At 44.2% G+C, this 15,420-nt stretch overlaps 1 protein-coding gene across 2 annotated transcripts in view; it reads left to right on the plus strand.

Moving 5' to 3' along the window:
* Positions 1–15,420, plus strand: part of ADAP1 (ArfGAP with dual PH domains 1) — a 103,101-nt gene that overhangs the window by 7,992 nt on the left and 79,689 nt on the right. For both annotated transcript variants that reach the window (XM_084640765.1, XM_084640764.1), the window contains exons 2-3: positions 9,348–9,478; positions 11,876–11,967. In XM_084640765.1, coding sequence (XP_084496891.1) covers positions 9,348–9,478; positions 11,876–11,967 — 223 coding nt within the window. The remainder of the gene's footprint in view (positions 1–9,347; positions 9,479–11,875; positions 11,968–15,420) is intronic.

The raw sequence follows: 15,420 nt of genomic DNA on the forward strand, positions 1-15,420 counted from the left end.
TTGGCTTGGCTTAAGGGAACAAAGCCATTTGGTTGACACTTAGGAATGCCTGGAGGTTTTCTTTTGTCAGGTTGTACTGCTATTTACTAAAGGTAGAAGCTTGATCATAACTGTTTTTTCAGTAGTGGTCATGGTGATGGGAAAACTAACAGCAAGAACTGATTCCGTCAAACTTTATCTTGGGCAGACATAAACCTGCAATAAATTGAAACCAATGGAGAAAAAAGTGCATGTGAGTGACAGTATTTGTTACTGGCTCAAAATGGGCACGGCACATAAGTTGTCTGAAACATAATTATTTTTGAAATACCTAGATTTACATTAGACAGCCTGTGTAACTGCGGTTTCACTATGGAGCACTTAACAAGAACCTTCTCTTTCAAAGCCTGGATTTAATCAATGTGGTTAACTACAACTTGCTGCAAAACTTCGTAGGTGGCTCCTCTTTAAAACAGCTTCACGAGTGTAGTCATTTGCTTGGTCACCTCAAATCCTGTCTCTGAAATCTGATCATGGTCCATCAAGACAACCAACTGCTGGGATGAAACCTGTGACTACCTCGAGGTCTGGGCATGTTTTAGGCTGCTCTGTGTCTGAGCTGAGAATTTTTCAACATGTTACCCTGGGGAGCAGTAATGAGGACAGTGAGGCTATGACTGGTGGTTGTTGTTATAGCTTCCTTCATCCAAAAGTAGAGCAAAGCACATTACAGAATAATACATGCAGAGCTGGAGACCAAACCTATAAACTGTGCAGGGAACTCTCTGACTCCAGTGGGAGTTCCCTGTGTGCAGGGTTTGCAGAATGGGGTGCTCTAATAATAATGTTATAAATGTACATAAGAGGACTACACAGTAGCAGAGGAAAGAGGGGAAAAAAGGGAGAAGCTGGGGAGGGGGTGACCGTGAGTAATTGGAGAATGGAGGGGAGTGGAGAAATCAGTAGCAGATTATTTAACAATAGAGTTTCGAGGGCCAGTTCCTCTTGCGGAGCAGACGGTCCTGGCAAATTTTAATTCTCCACAGTTCTTTTCTCCCCCAGCTTAGGTTGGAGGGGATTAATTTCACTCTTGACACTTCTGAGCTATGCTCCTTTCCACTCATCCTGCCGGCACCAAAAACAATCACCAAGTTATGCTGTGAGAGGACCGCAGCTGTCGGTGCTCAGCAAAACACAGACATCAACACACACCTCCCCGCTCCCCACCACCTCCTCCCCATTGCCATTTTGCGTTTAGGAGCAGCTAAAATAATTTGAAAACCAGAAGAGCAATAAACAGAAAGTCACTGCTAACACACAGGACGGTTAGTGAGAGCTGCCCAGCTTGAAAAATGAGTCCCTCTACCTTGTTGCTTATGCAGCTCTTTCATTATGCTGTAGAAAAGGTTAACTTGCTCTGTTGCAGTTTGGTGGGACTTGAGTTTGGAGCACCACCGCCTCTGTTGTAGGCTAGAGCTGAGCAGGTAAGGTTGAAAGGAAGGTGGCAGAGAGAGAGATGGCTAGAACAGCCAAAGGCTTTATCGGGTAAACTGGTATAGTCGCTCCAAAAGATTGGGTCTTCCCTCCCCTCGCGCTTTTGCCGCGCTCTGTTCTTTGGAAATATAAACAGACTGTAAGGTTCAGGAAAACGTGGTTCCTGCTAATGGCCCAAATTCTGCATCCTTAATCAAGAAAAGCTGCCACTGAATTCAGTAGGGGTTTTGTTTGTTTAAGGACTGCAGAATTTGTTTCAAAGAACGGATTAGTTGCACTAGGGTTGTGCCTAGAGGCCCCACCTGGGCCTGGAACCCCTTTGTGCTTGATAGATAGTAAAAGACAGTCCCTGCCCACAAGAACGCACGCTCTGAATAGACCAGACAAAGGGTGAGAGAGATAGTGTAACTCCCCATTTTACAGGTGGGGAGCTGAGGCACAGAGTTATGAAGGGCCAGATTCTGAGCTAGTGTAAATCATTGTGGCTGATTTATGTTAATTGAGCATCAAGCCATCCAGGGACTTGACCAAGAGTCACGCAAGGAGGCAGAGCTGGTTCGTGAAACCTGATCTCCTGTGTCCAGATTGTCCAACAGTTCTGAAACTGGCAGTCGTGAGACTATGTGCGGGATCGTGAGTTGTCAGCCTCCACCCCAAACCCTGCTTCACCTCCAGCATTTAGAATAGTGTTACAAATTCAAACTTTTTCTTATATTTAAGGGTGGTCACACTCAGAGGCTTGCTGTGTGAAAGGGGTCACAGATACAAAAGTTTGAGAACCACTGTGTTAACCTATGAAATGATCCCATCTCGAATATGGATTTTCTTCCCTTGATCTGCGATACTCTGTCCTTCCTCTTGTGTCCCACATTTCATCAATGGCAAGTTGCAAGCTTGGAGCCTGATCTAGTGGGTGGAGTAAAATGTGACCTCTCCAATCGCTAGAACACATTTTAACAGAGCTTTTCCAGGAAGGTTTTTGGAAGCTTGCACCTAGACAGTTCAGACAGTGTAAAAATAAAAAAAAAAAAAATCCCCCTAAATACTCCTGCCCGTTTAAGATAACATTTGTTTTGTAAAGAGACAAACCTGGTATTTTTTTTTAATCTCTTCTGACAAAATTCACATGGGCTGATGTGCGCTTTGGTAGAAATTGTGCTGGAAGAGGCACTGCTTTGATCTGATCTCATTACGCTGAGAAATCTTAAAGCATGATAACGTCATTGCAGAATTGCTTTACTGGGACTGTGGTACCAACCATCACTTGAGTCAGCCTCTGACAGGTTTATTCCTGTGGTTAAACACATGCTTTGCAGCCCTTGATGTATATTTGAGCCTTGTTCATGAATTTGTGAAAGAAAAGCAGTTAACAGCACTTTCTGCACATCTTGGATGTGCCATGGCCTAGCCAGATCTCAGAGGGCCTTGGTTCAAGAATAGGTTAGGGGCCCTCTTTCCCAATTCCAAAATCTAAAATTTCGCATACATTTACCAATTTGGAAAATCAGAACATATCCCTCTTTTCCACAAATCCATGAACACAATATACAGGCTGTCTCTATACATTTTTGCAGGCTGTCTACACACAGAAACATTCTATTTACACGCTTATACAACAATTAAGTAAAATTGTTGTTTTCTAGCTTTTGGGTTGACAAATATATCAAACTTCTCTATCTTAAAGAGTAACTTCCAAAGTAACCATTAGAGTGTCAGGAAATTCAAAGAATAAGGCTTCCACAGCAACATTAACTCAGCCATATGGCACATTCATAGCAATTGATGTTCCTTTCTCACTCTTCAGTATATATTTTATAACACGTTTTTGTCAAAACTATAGTCACAGGTAACATTGTTTTAAAGCTTATAAAGATGCAGGTTAATCTTTTTTCATTGTTTCCTTACCTTTGCTTCGAACACCATTTTAGAGTAAGACTGAAAGAATTTTAAAAGTCTACTTTATTTCTCCACACTAAAGCTTAGTGAAATGCAAAGAATTAAAAAAAAAAAAAAAAAAAAGCAAAATCATACATTCAACAAAGCAAAAGTAAAGGATACTGGAGACTCCATGAATTTCCAGGTGAATATCCCCCATGTGGAACAAGCAGGGGGAATGCATGGGAGAATTGGGGAGCCTATCACCACAGATTGATGCGGTTGCCAGGTAGACAAAGGCAAAACTGGAGGAATAATGTCTATATTTATTGGAATATTTGAAGTGTAGTGTTTACATGTGCTACTCCCTCCCCTGGATACTAGTTTGGGTTAAAAATTGCTAGAGGGGTATTTAAACAGTGTTATGTAAGGTTTTTGTTCTCCGGGGGTCACTGGTTAGCTTGATGATAAAACTGTGTAAACCATGTAAAATTGCTTAAAAGCTCATATGAGAAACTCTTAAGTGCACTCCAGATTTTTTAAGAGCCTCTCTACCAAGAGCGATTATTATTAACAAATTGATATAGTTCTTTATAATAACTACACACAAAAAACCCCAAGAGGCCAGAAAAGGGTTTAGAAGAGTTTGTAAAAATGACTTTCCTTTAGTTTCACTTCTTGTTTTGATGCACGTATGCTGAGTGGTGTGCTGACAGAGCGGTATCGTAAGTGCATCAGTAGACTTGCAACATACTTTGCTACATATACTTTATTTTGTTTTGAAAACTCATGAATTAATTTAGCACTAATTAAGGTTTGTTTACACCAGATTAAATCAATGATTCACGCCACTGTCTGAGACAGGATACTGGACTGCAAGTACGAGATGCTTCACCGGAAGGTGCAATACCACAGCGGACAACCACAGAATAACCTCTCCATAGGGAAGTGTGTTCCAAATCCCAGCAGTTTGTGGTTGGTTTAAACGCTGAAGCATAAGGGATATAAATATTCATTTTTAAAAAAACTTACGTGAGAAATTTCAGGGCGCTCTAACAAAGCTTGGTGACTGGGCAACATGTTAACAGACAGATGAAGTTCAGTGCTGACAAATGCAAGTTAAGGCACGTTGGAAGGAATAATCTGGACTACTCATACACATTGCTGAGTTCTACATTGCTGACTACTAAATTAACAGGACAGAACCCTAGGCACCCCTCTGACAAGTACAATGGAAATTGGAAACCTTTGCTCAGTATGCGGGGAATCAACAGAATAAAGAGGTAGGATATATAGGGACATCCCACAAAATACTAATGTTAGCATAACACCATAGATGTATATACTGTGTCTTCAACTCAAATTGCGTGTGCAGCTCAGGTAATCCTCCCTCCCCAACCCCCCCCCCCCCCCATTGGGAATAGAAATAGCAAAACCAGAAGGGGTTCTGAGTGATAATGAAAATGATTGAGGCAGGGAGAGACTGTTGAATGAAGAGAGAATTAAACTGTAGTTGACAGAGGAAATGAATCAGAGGGGACTTAAGAAAGGCGCACCCAATAATTAACGTTATAGACATGGTAAATTGGGGGTAACCCTTTTTTGCGGTGGGCACCCACCCGTGCAAGTGGGACACTCATGGCAGTGGAGAGGCAGCAAGTTTAAAAAGGCTAAAGATATTTTGCATTACACAGCATATTGTTAAAGTTTCACAGTTTGGTAGGAGACAAACAAGAATTATCCATTTATATGGATAACTAGAAGATTCACAGCTATTGTCAGTAGCTTTCAAAAAATGAAGAACTTGTCTACCTGAGGAAATTGGCTGGAATACCTGTTCTGGAATAAAGTGATTTTTATTTCAAAATAGCTGGAAGAGCCAACCCGGTCAATTTCCCCTTGTACTCTTCCAAGAGTTTGTCTATCAACCCTCATGCTTCTGGACACAAACAAAGCAATAAGTGGGGCAGGGGGTAGAAGCACCTTCCCCAATGGATGGGTTCCCATTTGCTTAGGTTTCTTGATCTAGTTCTGAAGCATCAACCCCGGCTGGAGGCAGGATATTGGCCTGGCTGCTGGGCAGGGCAGTTCTTGTGTCACAAGCTGGTGTCCTCGTTATCCAGCCTGCCCAGACTCCAGGCAATGTCCTGTGGCAGGTTGTTCTGCAGACTGCTCGCATGCAGGGTGTAAGTGCCTTGCACAGCCTGGGTAAGGCTAGTTCCCCCCCGAGCACCTGGGCTGCAGCAAGGCAGCAGCTATGGGGTAGTGGTTTGGGGGCTAGAGGGTTGCCATCTCAAGACAGAGATGATGGTGGGGGATGGGCAGGGGCTCTTTTCTAACACACACGCTGTCATCAGAACAAGAGACAGGGATACTGATATATGTCACAGCACATCCCTGTAGGAAATATCAGAGAAATTGATTGTTGCCCCAGGCATGGGCTACCCTGGAAGATGGCCTCACCTCCTGACAACCCTTTCCCTGGAGCCACTCAGCTCAACCACAACTGGACCTGGGGATCCCCCTTTGGCCCCCTGCACTCCACACCCCTACCCTGCACCCCCAACCCAACTCAGCCTGCCCCCGCTGGTCAGCTCCCAACAACTCCCACACTGCCCGGTCCACCCTCCACACTTTTCCAGATGAGCTCCTCACTGCCTCAATGTGTGAATCCAGGCAGCAGCAGCCAGGGCAGGGGCTGGGGTCTTCCTGGGTAGCAGACCTGTGTAGGGGTCGGACATGGACCAGCAGGTGGACAGGGTGCTGACCTGGAGTCAGGCGGGTTGCTGCTCTCGTGGCTGAAGCCCCAGATAGCAGCTCCTGAGGTGCTGCCAGGAGCAGCTCCAAGTCGGTCAATGTCTGAGGAGCTGTGGCCGTGACCTTACTCATGCTGGGGATGGGGAGTAGCTGGGGTGCGCGTGGAAGTGCTTCCCTGGCAGAGAGGCCATGTCCTGCTGTGTCCTTGGAGCCTCGTCTGCCTATAGGTAGACTGTGGCCTTACTACAATGGGGCCGAAGGTCGAGTGACCTAATGGGCCCCCATAACATTATGGGCACTGGTGCGACTGCACCACTTTCATCTTTGTAGCTATGCCCCACGGACGTGTCACGCGTCACTTTTATGAGCCATGACTCCCGGGTGTGATTGGTGATGGCTGTCCGTGGTTATAAAAGTGCTCAGAGTCTCTATACAACTTGTTAATTCCTCTCCAAACCAAAGTCAACGAGAATTATAGACCCTACCTGTATGGGGCTGGAGTGAGAATAAGGTTTCATAACGATCATATCCACACCAATGCAGGAGGTAATTTTAAAGAGAAGCAGGCAGTAAAATTCTCTTTGCTCTTTGAGATGGGAGGAGTAAGCACCACTCACTAGAAGGTTATGGATCTGAGCATCTCACTGGGACTAGGGCGAATACACTGGCTGCTGTATTAGAGGGACAGGTTAGAGATGCCACCCTTCAGTCGTGATATTAAGCTGATGTCCTTCCTTCCTGGCTGGAAGCTGTGCAGGTAGAAGTGAAGGACCTGCTACTTTTTGAGTCCTTGATGCTTCGACTTTGCCCAGCATTCCTCAGCAGATTCTGAAGGCCAAGGCTGTATGTGAGCTACTGTTGCACTTTGGACTCATTTACTGTTTGAAGCACAGAGATTCTGGGCGGTACCATAGAATAGGATTTGATTCTACTGGTATGTTCTGAGATCACCTGATGGAAGGGGATAGAGCAGTGCAAAAAATTAAAGTGTGTGTTTGTGTACACGCATATCCCATACTTTAATCACTCTCCGGGTACGCCTATAATCTAGCTCAGTGGTTTTAAACCTTTTTTTCATTTGTAGACCCCTATAAAATTTCGAATGGAGGTGTGGATCCCTTTGGAAATGTAGCTGACCGCAGACTGAAAACCACTGATCTATCCCCTGACAACAATCTTCATTACTTTTGTGGTGGAAATATATGGGACCTGCATCTCCTCTGAATTTTGTTAGTGTCAATCTGAGTCACTCCACCTAGCTCAATAGAGTAACACAGATGTAAGTGGGAGGAGAACCAGACTGGTGGTGCAAAGTGCTGAGCACTCTCAACTCCCACGGCTCTTGATAGGGCTGGAGGGTGCTTGGTACCAGACAAGATGTGCTCAGCATTTCACAGGATCATGGATATATCCCAGGCTTGAGCCTCGGCTTGTGTCCCAGAGCTTCCTAGGATGGTAGACTCCACAGAATGAAAGGACCCCATAGGGTCTAGAAGCTGGATTCCAACCCTGGGACAGTAGAATTGTCACTGGTTCTCAGGACTAGGGCCTTCCTGGGAAAAGGGTTTCTCCTCCTGTGCAGATGTGACAGAACCTTGTAGACTAAAATGGGGCATAGTGGTTATAAAATGAGTTTGACCAGGCAATTCATTTTGCTTAATTGGTTTTAAATCAGAACAACGAAACTGCAGGTTGATGTTGATAACCCATATTCCTCTTTTGGGGTGTGCCTGGGGAAGCAGCTCATGGTCCTCTCCTTAAGACAGACTTTAACAATGGATCCCAAGGAGCAGCTCCAAGCTAGCATGGGAGAACCACAGAGACTACCTAGAGCTGAGTTTCTTTGACTAGCCCCTCCTAACCCAATTCCTGTTGTTCGGTTGCACAAATTGCAATACAAGGGTGCCATTAAATATGCATAAGGAGAAAAAGCACATTCTCTTGCCTTTTATAAATAATTGCTGCTCTGTATAGCGTAAATGTTTAGCATAATTACTGCAAGAGAATAAACAAGTTATGACAGTTTGCAAGAAAATGATCGTTCCCCATATTCATTAACAGCCTGATCCTGTGAGGTGCAGAGTGCCTCACTGCTCCTGCTGATTGGGGGCGGCTGAGAAGGAAGCTCAGCTGCTCCGAGGAGGTAATTTGCATTTGAGTTAGAATAGCAAGTGCTGACATTTATTACTGGGCGTTCAAACAGAGATCATTGCATGGGCATTAGCCAGAGACGCTGGTGTGTGTGTCCTGCTGTAACGCCTGCTCTTTTTCTCTGTTAATCACCTTAACTTACTTTAACCCTGCCTTTATCAGTAGAATGTGACGTCCCCCATTTGTGGTGCTAAGGAACAAACCAGGGATTCAGTGAGAGTGGAATCAAATTTAAAGTGCCCTTGCTGTTTGTCAGCTCAGAGCCCAGCACTGTAAACAGAGGGGCTTTGCTCAGCAGAAATGCAGAGCTGCAGCTCAAGCATTCATCTTCCGCTCAAACAAAGCCTGAAAACCCTTCTGGTTCAGATTCATCCGATGAAGTGAGCTGTAGCTCACGAAAGCTTATGCTCAAATAAATTGGTTGGTCTCTAAGGTGCCGCAAGTCCTCCTTTTCTTTTGCGAATACAGACCAACACGGCTGCTACTCTGAAACTTTTCTACCATGGTTACTTTGGGGCCCTGTGTAGAATTCCTTTATTCTAATCAGAGAAACATAGGGCTGGAAGAGATCTCAAGAGGTCATTTAATCCAACCCCTTGATGATGTCTCTTTTGTCCAGCTTTTTCTTGGCACAATAGTATGGGGTTTTTTTATGATTATTATTATTGTGATGTGTCTACTATAATTATAATTGTTTTCTTCAGTGCCTGAGCACCTCAGTAGGACGTAGGTTTTATCACAAAAGTTGGAATTTCTCCTCTTCATTTCATGAACAAATGCTGACAATGAAGAGAGATGAACGTTACAGTGGTTAGGTTCACTATGACTGTGCATGCAGATCCAGTAACTGTGTGAATAAACGAGCCCTTCACATGGTAATTTTGAATGTAAATTAGACCCACAAACTTGCCTTCCTTTTGCATGTACATTTGCACATTAAATGCCTTCAAAATCATAAAGCCCTTCTGAGCTCTGGGAGATCTCCAAATTTCACTCTCTCTTTTAGTCCACTTTTCCCCTCGCTAAATTCTGTACTCCAATTAGCTGTCCCAAAGCAATACTTTTCCTTTTTTCCTTTTTTTCTCTTTCAGATCCAGACTGGGCATCGCATACCCTAGGAGTGTTTATCTGTTTAAATTGTTCAGGAATCCATCGCAATATCCCGCAAGTCAGCAAAGTGAAATCAGTCCGTTTAGATTCGTGGGATGATGCTCAAGTTGAGGTATACGTTATTTTTTAACAAGTCACAAAAAATGTAATCCCATTTTTGACAAGCTCAGACAAGCAGCGATATTGGGCACATTTTGTTTTCTCCCATAGAAATTTTGACTTTGTGTGTGTGTGTGAAAATTGCAAATTTCAAAAACTTTTAACCAGTCCTGCTGCTGACTCATGTTATTTTAGTTGCATTCTATCACCTCTAGTATGTTGGCTATTTAGGGCCTGAAAGCCCTCGAATCCCATCTTGCAGAATTGGGCTCTTACATTGTGCTGTCTGTGACAGAGACCTTAACTCTTCTCTGTATGAAAAACACCTCGTTAGCTGGCTGTGGGGCTATACTAATAATTAATAAATCTAACTAGAAAACCTGTAGGCTCTCACATATATTGTACTCCAAGGCATGAGCCGTGCTACCAACTCTCAATTTCATCACGAGTCCTTTGATTGGTGTGTTTTCTTAAAGCCCCAGCTCCTGGAGTCATGTGATATACATGAGAAAATGAGCTTTCATTTAAAAAAAATTTGTTTCCAGCCTTCATGGCTATAGAGAAAAGTTAGAATACAGGAACCATAAAGCCTCAATCCATATAAAACACCCTAACATCGTTATTTTTAGAGACTTGTGGTTTTTATGCAAAAACTTGGGGGCTTTACTCATGTTTTTTGAATGCATAAGAATCTCTGGGACAAAATACAGCTTCATAGAGTGCAGAGGTTTTCTCTGTGTTTTGTTTATTATTGAATTTGTACTGAATTCTGTGAGCAGGTATGTGTCTATCACTGCAGAGTTTTCAGCTTAGCACTTTCTATCCTAGAACAGAACGGAATGAGGACAGATACTGCCATGACAGACTGACTAATCATGTTAAAGGGCAGCAAACAAGTCCATTTTCTAATGTTGTTGTTGCTGAGGTAGTTGTAGGATGAAGGTTTAAAAGCACCTTTAAACTAAACTGCCAACCTTCAACCTACTTCCTGTAGTTTATTCTCCAGGAGAGAAAGGTTCTAGCCTTCCTTGTGATGCTGATTTTGCGTAAAACTTTGGATAGGTCATGTAAGCCTCGGGTTTCAAAAGTGGGTACTGACTCCTTGATTCTTCCATTCCAGGGGCCAGTTTGAGGCATGTTGGGTGTGATTTTTCAGGAGTGATGAGCATCCATGCCTTCGTTGACTTCAGTATGAGTTGTGAGTGCTCAGTACCACTGAATATCACGCACAAGGCGTCTTGAGCTGGTCACCCAAACTCAGAGGCCACTTATGAAAAAATTGCATGAAATCCTGGCTCTGTTGAAGTCAATGGAAAAATTCTCATTGACTTGGGTCAATGGAGCCAGGATTTCATCCCTTGATCATAACCTCTCTGATCCTCATTTTCCCTGAATGTGAAATAGGGGTGGTGTGTTGATCAACTAAATTCTGCCTGCCAACACCTCTGAGTGCAAATTCCATTTATGCCACTGAAGTGTCAGAGGCAGGGGAACAGCTGCTTCTCCTTCTCTCTGCTGTATAGCAGCAGGAATTGCACTCCTCAAAGGCATGTACCTATGAGGAGTGAGCATAGTGAGACCTAGAGGCTGGTCAGGGTAATCATTCGCTGGTGTGAATTGCAAGAGCTCTTGTCAGTATAGCTCTTAAATTCTGCTTCCTTGTATAACAAAAGGGCCAGAATTGGATTAAGACACAAACTAATTGCTGAGTCCTGCACATCCTCATGCACCATTAACAGCAGGGGGCTCTTCCAGAAGATTTAGCTTACTGGAGTGGCTTTGTACAGAAGCTTCACCCTTCATTTTTATGCCGATAACTTAATCTTTCCCAAGGAGCAAAAATAGGTACAGATTTCTTTAAAACAATAATAAAATCAGAGGATCTTTTTCTGACTGTCATTTGGCTAGGGTAGAAATGCTAGGGAGCAGATTCAGTGCCAGATTCTGCCCTTGAACATGGCCAAGTTAAGGCAGAATTTGGCTTGGAGAATCCGCCAGTGTGAAATGGGGGAGACCTGCCCTTAGTTCCATGCATTGACCTACACCTACCAATGAAACCAGTGGGGATCACACATGTGACCAAGGGCAGAATTTGGACCCGGGGATGAAATGTCCAATCTTGATGGAAGAGGTTGTTCCCAAGTTTGTAGCAGCCTATATAGCCAACTGCCTGATGAATGATGCATCATGCTGACGACAGCAGCTGCTAAGAGAAATGGAAATCTATGGGTCCTATCCTGCAGATACACGACTACAAGATCTAGCACGTCCTTCCATAAGAAGCCCCAATGGAGTGTTGCCATACGTGTGTGCAGAATTGAGTACTGTTACTACTCTGAACCAGAGATGGGTGAAAGAACCAGAGCTAAAATTGCTAAATTTTTTCTCTTTTTTTTTTTCCCTCTCACAGTTTATGGCCACAAATGGAAACAATGTAGCAAAAGCAAGATATGAATCTAAAATACCACCATTTTATTACAAACCAACATTTCCTGACTGTCAGTAAGTAACTAAATATTTTCACTGTAAACAGCATTTATTTGTTTGTGCAACTGCAGCCTCTGTAATATTTTAGTTTTCAGGGTTTGGTTTGGTTTTAAATTCCCAGCGGGGTTTCAGTTATAAAGGGCCTTGAGAAGTTCCATTCCTCTGGATTTATATGGGAGGCTAGTACTACGCATGAGATTTTATTTAATAACTACAGTTGGATGGGGCAGGGAAGAGTCAATAGATTGCTCGTTCCCTAGACCCTTCCAAGTTTCTAAGGAATTTTTAACTATGGTTTTTAGACCCTCCCCCACCTTTTAAAATAGCCCTTCTGCATGAAAACATGGCCCTACCATCTGATATACTAGATGCTATGCTGTTGTTTGTAATACAAAGATGCTCTTTTCTGTAGTGTCAAAGCTATCATCATATGCCCAAGACATAATCTTCCAGGATAGGACAATAAAAGAGAGACTCTACATAGTACTATGCGGGTAAACACTCACAATGGGCTGGGATTATTAGAGTGGTGGAATCCAACATGACAAAGGTGCCATAGTATGCCCAAAATTACTCTGCTTCAGCATTTGAAGGGAGGGGAGAAAATCTGTTTATATTGCTTGTCTGATTAGACCCATCTCTAGGGCCCAATCCTGCAAAGTCGAGTGTGCCCTTGACACCAATTGAAGCCAGCACTCTGCAAGATTGGGCCCCTGGAAGGCAGTACTTCCAGGAATGAGGTTATAGTGTTGGCCAATCGGCAAATGACAGCACCACTTTGTCACTCTGTCATGGATCGACATGGATGCTCCAGCTTTTAAATGGTCCCTTGAAGGAATCCCTTCTGTTTGGCAGACCTTCCCCTCTCCCCAAGGGGTCATACTTGTACTTAAGATGGGGCTACATGGTCTCAATGCCTATGAGACTGAGCCTCTAGGCTCCGGCACTCCTGTTTCATGCCGGGAGCTCTGCCCAGTGAGTCCAACTGAGAGAGACTCCTGGTCAGGGACTTGTGCATCCTTCAGGGACCCATGTACCTCAGCAAGTATATGCAGGGACACCTGGCAGCCTTTTAAAAACAGAGTAGGGGTTATTAGTGAACTGGAACACAGCGTCGGAAGTCCTTGGGTTAGTACAGAGAAAGGTTAAGACGTAGTCCATCTGGCCACGCCAGTGCAATCAGCCAGCCAAGCTGCTCTGGATTCCATTCCAGGCTCTGTCTCTCTGTCCCTTTGTCAGTCCAAGTTGAGGGCTCTGCCTGTCTGCAGAGGGCAACTCTTAACCCTACCACCTGCCATCTTTCCCTTTGTTCTCAAGCTGGGGCCTTGGCTCTGCTTCCCTGCTGAGAGTGGGGGAAATGATTGAAGGATTCACAGAAGGGCCCATATTAAATATCAAATCTGACTTCCTGCCTAAAGCAGACCAGAAAATACCTCCCAGTAAGTCCTAGATCGAACCCATGTGCATGATACTGCTTTTACTAGATTCTTAATCCTATTGCTATAGCTGTCAAGAAAAGTTAGTTCTCTTAGTTTTCTATCTTTTTTTTTTTTTCTTCAAAACAAATCTTCCATGGAGAGGAAGAGAGTGTATGGGATCCCTAACTGATTTCTCTTATTGTGTGCTAGAATCTGTGTGTGTCTTTTTCTCCCCAACCCTTGTTTTAAAATACCAATGGTAAGTGTAGGATTTTGGAAGCACCAGGTTGAGTCTGTCTTGGCTTGGCACTAGAGAATTGTTCATTTGCAAAGTGTTACCAGATCATGATTTTGGTCTGATATGATTTTTGGTATCAGATCCCAGTACTTAGTTAGAGAAATGATTTGAGTAAATTACTGTAAATGACTCCTTTAGAACAATAATGCTGTAAAATGGAAAACAACCTCATCTTGTTACTGTTCCGCAAAAAAGCCTGCTCCCTCTCAGAAGAGTGACACCAAACCATAAAACAAACAGCCTGCCCCCAGGGCACAATTGGAGCCCCATTCATCCTGGAGGGTCACGTTTCTAAGGACTGGTTAGGAAAACATCACCCAAGAACCTAGAGTTGTGGCCATTGTATTCATAGGAAAAATAACAGAATTCCGGCTGGAACACTGGAGCTCAGTCATCTCAAAAAGTCATTTCAACGGAGGAAAAAAGTGTGTCTTTACAAATTCATGATATTTCTACAATTTGCTACTTTTTTGCCCAAATTTTCTGCCTCTCCATAGAGGGAGCATGGCCCAGAGCCTTGATTACAGGGCCGGGCATTCAGAACCTGCCAGGATCTGTTCCTGCCTCTGCCTCTGCCTGACCTTAATGCTTTGCTTACATGCATCAGATGTTGAGCCAGACCTTTTAAATTCTGCTCGTGTGAGTGAGTCCCATTAACGTCAGTGGGATTTCCCCTGTGATGAAGAGCTACTTTCACAAATAAGTTTGGAAGACAAGGCCTATTATTTAATAAGGCCTCCTAGCCGCCCCGGGAAGTTACGTAAATGTGATTGCATCTCAACCGAGGTTTAGAGAAAGTGAAGTGACCTCTCCAAGGTCGCACAGCCCAGCAGTGACACAATCTGGTGCCACCTGCTTGCCATTCCCATGCTGAATCGACAAGACCCCCGCCTCCCCATGCAAGCCACTGAATCTCTTTGACCCAGTTTCCCTATTCACAAGTGGTGGCAATAATACTTTACATAATCATCCCCGAGGTTTCTCATACAGTTTTGATTGACCTTTGGTTAAAGACACGTCTTGGCTGGATTGCCAAGTTTTTGTTCACCCCTGGGGCAGTCCCTTCAGACAGGCTGCACTGTGCCGAAGGACGGGACAGGGCTCTTCTAAGAATGGTGTTGTTGACACCAAGCAAGGGCTCAGATAGTGTCTGGCCTCCCAAGTGCATATGGAGAAGGGAGGACACAAGAACCTTCCCTGTTGACTTCCCAGCCACAGTCAAACAAGAACTCCTTCTTGTTAGACCCCCACAAAAGGCCATGTCACTCCTTTTCCCCCCGGACAAGCCGAGCTGGCCAGCTATGGAGGGGAGCACCCCTTACTGAATGGTTCAACAGCCTCCATCCTCTTACAGACCTGGTAACACCCTTGAAGCAGGTCTCCCAGAGTCCCCATTGGGGTGGTGCAGCTCAGCTCATCCCCAGGGCTTAGCTGCTGTGGGAATGGTCACCACCATTCAGCTCTGTGCATGTGCAAGAGGAAACTGCTGCTGATTTTCTCTCTTGCACTGCTGGACTGAAACCGCCAGTCTATTTACAGCTTCTTGAAAGATTCTGTACAAAACATTCGTCATGTTAATTTTCCTGGTTTAGCCTCTCTTGTGATACAGAGGAAAGTGGTCTGAAATCCAGTCCTCCTACCAGCAAAGACAGAAATTACTTGATACCAATGCAATTGAGACTATAGGGTAGTCTGTAGCCAGAAGCGCAAACTGTCCACTCTAGGACAAATAGCCACGTCTGCAGCTGTTTC

This window comes from Lepidochelys olivacea, assembly GCF_965140295.1.
Source record: "Lepidochelys olivacea isolate rLepOli2 genome assembly, chromosome: 10".
NCBI lineage: Eukaryota > Metazoa > Chordata > Testudines > Cheloniidae > Lepidochelys > Lepidochelys olivacea.